General features: G+C 38.9%; 1 protein-coding gene across 1 annotated transcript; it reads left to right on the top strand.

The window, feature by feature from the left end:
• Positions 1-398: 398 nt before the first annotated feature.
• Positions 399-2,376, top strand: LOC306830046 (trace amine-associated receptor 13c-like; the record flags this gene model as incomplete). The annotated part of the gene is made up of 2 exons (XM_079353267.1): positions 399-548; positions 1,423-2,376. 2 exons carry the CDS (start codon positions 399-401, stop codon positions 2,374-2,376), a joined length of 1,104 nt encoding a protein of 367 aa, XP_079209393.1.
• Positions 2,377-6,736: the final 4,360 nt, after the last annotated feature.

Below are 6,736 nucleotides of genomic sequence, written 5' to 3'. Positions count from 1 at the left end.
CTGTGCTTTTCACAGATGAAAGCAGGTTCACATTGACACATTTGACATAGTCTGGAGATGTCGTAGAGAACATTCTGCTGCCTGCACCATCCTCCAAAATGACCCGTATGGCGGTGGGTCAGTAATGATGTGAGGTGGCATTTCTTTGGGGGACCGCACAGCCCTCCATGTGCTTGCTAGAGGTAGCCTGACTGCCATTAGGCACCAAGATGAGATCCTGAGACCCCTTGTGAGACCATGCTGGTGTGGTTGGCCCTGGGTTCCTCCTAATGCAAGACAATGCTAGACCTCATGTGGCTGGAGTGTGTCAGCAGTTCCTGCACGATGAAGACATTGATGCTATGAAGTGGCTTGTACATTCCCCAGACCTTAATCCAATTGAGAACATCTGGGACATCATGTCTCACTCCATCCACCAATGCCACATTGCACCACAGACAGTCCAGGAGGTGGCGGATGCTTCAGTTCAGGTCTGGGAGGAGATCTCTCAGGAGACCATCCGACAGCTCATCGGGAGCATGCCCAGGCGTTGTAGGGAGGTCATACAGGCACGTGGAGGCCACACACAATACTGAGCCTCATTTTGCCTTGTTTTAAGGACATAACATCAAAGTTGGATCTGCATATGGTTTGTTTTTACACTTTAATTTTGAGTGTTTCTCCAAATTTAGACCTCCATTGGTTAATACATTTGATTTCCATTGATCATTTTTTTTTAAAGATTTATTTTTGGCGTTTTTATGCCTTTATTATAGAGGGAGGACAGTGGATAGAGTCGGAAAGGGGGAGAGAGTGGGGAGAGACATGCGGGAAATGGGCCACAGGCCGGACGCGAACCCGGGCCGCCCGCGCGCGAGGACTGAGCCTCAATACGTGGGATCGCGCGCACTGCCGCTGCGCCACCGGCGACCCCTCCATTGATCATTTTTGTGTGATTTTGTTGTCAGCACATTAAATTATGTAAAGAACTAAATATTTAATAAGAATAATTGACATGTTCAGATCTCGGATGTGCTATCTTAGTGTTCCCTTTATTTTTTATGAGCAGTGTATGTTGTAAACACTTTTTCAAGATGTATGACATCTTGTTTTAATGTTATTTATACAACAAATAAAGGCTGCCTTGTTGAATATTACACATTGAATATTTTGATGGACTGTTTTGTTTTTTCATGATGTTCATTGCCAATAGACCTTTTGATTGGATAGCTATAATATGTCATACAGTGTGGGCGGTGCCAATATACTTTATTCTTTACTACAAGACCAAGATAACCTGTGTGCATACTCCCCCAGCACACGCCTGGATATCTCAGTTAAAGTTTTGGTATATGTATTTTTCTTGTGTTTATCATGACGGCTGGACTTTCTCTGGAGCAATATTGTTTTCCTGAGTCTAATGCTTCTTGTGTCTGGACACAGTCTAATGTGGGGACCAAGTTTGCCCTCTTCTTGTTGTTTGCTTTAGGTATGGGTATAACCATTATAGGAAATACTGTTGTCATTGTGTCAATAGGCCATTTCAAGCAGTTGCATAATCCTACCAATGTGCTTATTTTATCTCTTGCTCTGGTTGATCTACTAGTTGGTGTTGTTGTGATGCCTTTCAGTGCCATCAGAACTGTTCATGGCTGCTGGTTTTATGGAGAAGTGTTTTGTCAGCTGCACTCCAGCTTTGACATGTTTCTTACTAGTGTATCTATCTTCCATCTAATTTGCATTGCTGTAGACAGACAACAAGCAATATGCGACCCTCTGCATTATTCCATGAAGATAACAATGCCAGTGGCGTGGATTATGGTATTTTGTAGCTGGGCACTGGCTGCTGTCTACTCTTTTGGACTGCTTTACTCAAAGGGAAATGTTGCTGGGTTGGAGGATTACATAGAATCAATTAACTGCCTTGGCAGCTGTAACCTTCTTTTTAACCACCTTTGGGGAATCCTGGACAGCATTATAGCCTTTTTCTTTCCTTGTATTGTAATGGTTTGCCTGTACTCTAAAATATTTACTGCGGCTCGAGATCATGTTCGAAAAATTGGAGAAAATTCTTTAAATGAAAGAGGGGCACCTGGCTTTATAAAACAATCTGAACACAAAGCTGCAAAGACTTTGGGAATTGTGCTTGGCTCATTCATCTTCTGCTGGATGCCCTTTTTTCTAAATTCAATAGCAGATGCATACACTGGCTTTAGCACACCAGTTGCTGTGTTTGAAGCATTTGTTTGGTTGGGTTACTTTAATTCAACCTTAAACCCAATTATTTATGCCTTGTTTTATCCCTGGTTTAGGAAATGCTTGTACCTTATTGTAAACCTAAAAATATTTAGCCCCCATTCTTCATTCATAAAGGTACATACTCTGACACAGTTATGACTTCAAGTTTCTGTATTTTTTTGTATGTCTTTGCATAAACAGCATGTTCAGATGAAACCGTTTGCCTTGTTTGATGACACTTGAGAGACTCAATTACCCATTCATTTTTCTCTCTGCATCTCCTATGGATTATATTGCCAGTTAATGCTACATTTTAATGAGCAGGGTTTTTTTTTTACCATTTGTGATGGGACAGTTGTCCCATCGAAGTTAACCCAACACTGAAGAGACTAACGCTGTATATTAGATTTTTACAAAATAATTTGTCATAATTATTTAATATATCATATATATCACAATCAAATTTCATTATCTTAAATACATTTTGACCTCTAGGCTTATGCTGAAAAGTTTTACATTTGTATCTCAAATAAACAGAAAAGAGTGAAGTTTATGCCTACGTACATGTACATTTCTCTCCCAAAACAAAACAAAATGTTATATCTTAATTGTTTTAAGAACTACTATTATTCTAAAATGTGGAAAATAGTGTCTATTAGTAGGTGTGCCCTAGATACAGCTTACAGTAGCTATATTATAATAATATATTATACTGTATTATTGATAATATTGTTACTGTTGTGTGTCCAAAACTTTTCACTAGTAATGTATATAATATTATTTTACTTTCCAGTGATTTTCAAATCAGAACACCAATTTCATTAAATCCTTTGAACAAAGTTTCATGGTATATTATATAGGCATATTATTCTCCGCTTCTGCTACTTTGTGCGCTTTTCTGATGATGCTTACGTCTTGTCCCCAGTTTAATTCTTCCTGTGTTCTTTTGTCACATTACTGGCTAATAAAAAAACGGTTTCCTCACTTTTACCTGCTATCCTACATGAATGTCACAGGTTTCTGGCAGAAAACAGGAAGGAGGACCCATGTGCAGAAAAAAGAAATGATTCATTTAAACGAAAAGACCAAGACAACAGACAAAAACTTGCTGTTCAAAAAACCAAAATGAGGAACAGTAAAAATTCTAATGATCTGAGGAGACAGGGTTTCGAAACACACACCAGACCGACAAACTACAATGAACTGACCCGGAAAGTAGAAAAAAAGCAGAGACTAAATAGACATGGGCTAATCAGAGACAGGTGAGACTAATGACACAGGTGAGACTAATCAGGCTGGCAGGAAACAGACAAAGAACAAAGAATACAAGACCAGAAGACTGAGGACAAGTAAAAAAAATAAAATAAAAAATAAAAATTCACAAGCAGGTTATGGAGGATCTGCGGCTCTCCACCTGAATGTTTTGGACACCTAACATTTACTTTATTGCATTCTGATCAGTTTTTTTGCACCAATTTGAGACTTTTCTGAAAAACAATATGATCCAATCTTTTTATTAACGTTCCTAGTGTTAGTCAGATACATGTTTAAATGAGAATGCAATCATTTTAATACTTCTGTAAACGTGGACAGAGAGCTGTAATGTTTCAGGTCGCGATCATTTTTTATGACAGACACACTTGTCTGCACACACTCTGAGCGCTGATACAGTACGGAAATAACTGTCAATTGTTTGGACGACTGCAATGAACGCACCAAGTTTCTCCGGTGGCTCCGTGCAAGACAACAGAACTCCCGTTTTAAAATGTTCCGATCTCTTATGAGTCCGAAAAACATTTGTGATGACTGAAAACAAGACCAAGGTTTTCAACTGATCTTGCTTTTCGACATTGAGATACTAATACTAATAATAATAATAATAATTGTTGTCGCCAATTTGTTATGGGTGTGTTTGGGCAGGTGAATGCGCATGGGCATTGCGTCTGCTGCCGGGTCGATTGCACACCTGGGCATAGGGGATGATTGAAGTCACAGGAAGGGAAGAAAAGGGAAGCACAGGTGAATGGTGGTGGGAATCAGGAGGAAAGCCACACAGTTTTTCAACCGTGAGCTTGTATGATTAGAAGTGTTTTGTTTTCCTGTTGATAATTTTTTGATTTACTGAGCATACACCGTCTTTTTTTGTTGGTGTTCTTTTTTATTACGTTTTCAAATAAATAATCAAAACCGGACAAACCTCTATCATTTCTTCATGAGTTGGAAATGGTTTAAATTCCCTTTAGTGGCAATTTTTTTAGTTCCCGATTGCCACTACAATAATAAATGTTATTTAAAGGCACATTTTAAACCTCTTATGGTCACCATATAAAGGAAAGACAAAAAAAAGACAAATTACAGGATTTTTGAGACCGGAAGGGAACGATCAGACTGAATATGCCAGTTTAAAAAGATGTGTTTTGAGATGAGATTTAAAAATGGGGAAAGAGCCGATGTTACGGATGTGTGGTGGGAGGGAGTTCCAGAGGTGGGGGGCAGATCGACAGAAAGCTCAGGCCCCATGGTGGACAGGTGTGAAGGTGGTACGGTGAGTTGAATGGAAGAGGATGACCTGAGAGTGCAGTTGGGTGTGTTCATGTGCAGGAGTGACACCTAATGAGGTGAACACCTTTACTGTGTGGCTCTGTGCAAGAAAGTTTGCTGGGGCAAAAACAAGCCAGTTGTCAAGGTAGTTGAAAACCAAAATGCCACTTGTCCCTGGAGGAATGGAAGCAGCATTTTGAAAATGTGCGTTAGGAAGGATTAAAGGGGAGGACTTTGTACACCCTTAAAAAAAACCTAACGACAATGGGGACATGAAATAGGGACAGTCTCACATTTCTACTGTTGTGCACCAGCTACACGCCCTTATGGCTTGAAACACGCCTTCAACTTAGGGGTCTGTGTTTCAAGCCATAGGTAGGGCAGCACCTTGAGGTACACCTGTTAAGTGTGAAGATTGATGACACACTTTAATGTGGGATAGCAGATGATACGTTGTTTTGAAAATATAAGAAATCATTCTTTGTTAACTTTCTTTTTTTAAATTAACCAGGTCATTCATTGTTGTTATAAAAAAGAAACAAATGCAAAAATATTAGTCTATATAACAACCTCCAGAAAAGTTAAAAAATCTGTAAAAAAACAAACAAACATTGAAATTAAGCATTTAATGAATTTGCCTGTATAAGGCTCCATTAACATTTTGTGAAAATTGTTGAAACTGTTAAGGTTTCAGTTAGTTTAATTCGAAAATACAATGACTGAGGTCTTAAAAGTTGAATGTTATAAAACTATCAAAGTGAACGATCCTGGTATCATATATAATCTACCTTATATGTCCATTCACACCTCATGGTTATTAGGATTATTTCACCGGTAAGAAGGCACAGGGAAAACATGTTTAGGTGAACTTTTTGTAGTCCATTTTATTAAAACTGTAGTTTTACCCCAGCAGACCCACGTCACTAACCTCCGCCACCGTCACATTATTATTACATCACTGAGTGGGGGTGCTGTCGGATTGTCAAAACAATGTAATTGCCTTTATGAATTCTCCTAACACCTTTCCTTAACCCTGTGACGTTTTTACGGGGTTAAGGTAGAGTGTATAGTGAAAGTCGATAGGAGGGATAATCTGAATGCACCCCAGGTTCTTATAGATGAGATGATTACTGAGTGGAGCCAGAAGTGACTATTCCGCTGAGTGCAGAAGCCATACCCCCTGCCACTCACATACCTGCAGTAGACAGAGAAAAGAAGGGGATCGGGGAGAAGGACAACAAACATTCCTACAATGGAACAAAAGCTGAATCGTCACAGAAACACTTCAACTGGTTGTACACAGGCCTTGTGATTTGCAGATAACTTGAGTAAAAAAGGATGTTGATTATCGAATAGAATTAAAAGTTAAAATGATGTTTAGTTATTTACCCTTTACAGTGTTTGAAAATGGGATAACTGTCTCGTTACATGTATTTTTAAAGTACAAGGGAAAATTAAATAAAAAATAGACCTTGTGAGTTCCATTAAAAAGAGATAAATGGTATCATCTAAACCTACTGTTTATGCAAAATAATACTGAACCATTTCAAATTTTCCAGTTCACAATGATGTAAAATGGCTTCTTAAACCATGAATAAAACCAGAAATAAATATATTTTTTACAGCAAAGCAGATCCTGAACATGAGTTTCGCCTCACTGTAATTAGATGTCTTCTCTGCTACATGACCACGTTTGTCATATGCACCGGTTTGAATCCCATTCATTTGCTGAATTTTACAGTAATCACTCCGTAACTCATCTTAGCGCTCTCAATAGCTTGGGGAAACACCAGCTCTCTACCCAGAAATGTCCCCTTGTGAAAAACAAACAAGAAACAAAACATCAAATTGCAGGAATATGGCAGTCTCTCCAGACACAGTCACCACCACACATTTATGGAGACACAAAAGTGATGATTCAGTGCCTTTACGTTTGTGTATTTACAGATGAATAGCACATTTCTAGAGTAGAGCTGTT

This window comes from Symphodus melops (genome assembly GCF_947650265.1).
Source record: "Symphodus melops genome assembly, chromosome: 10".
Lineage (NCBI taxonomy): Eukaryota > Metazoa > Chordata > Actinopteri > Labriformes > Labridae > Symphodus > Symphodus melops.
Note: the sequence above shows the minus strand (reverse complement) of the source record. Positions and strands in the feature narration are given on the sequence as shown.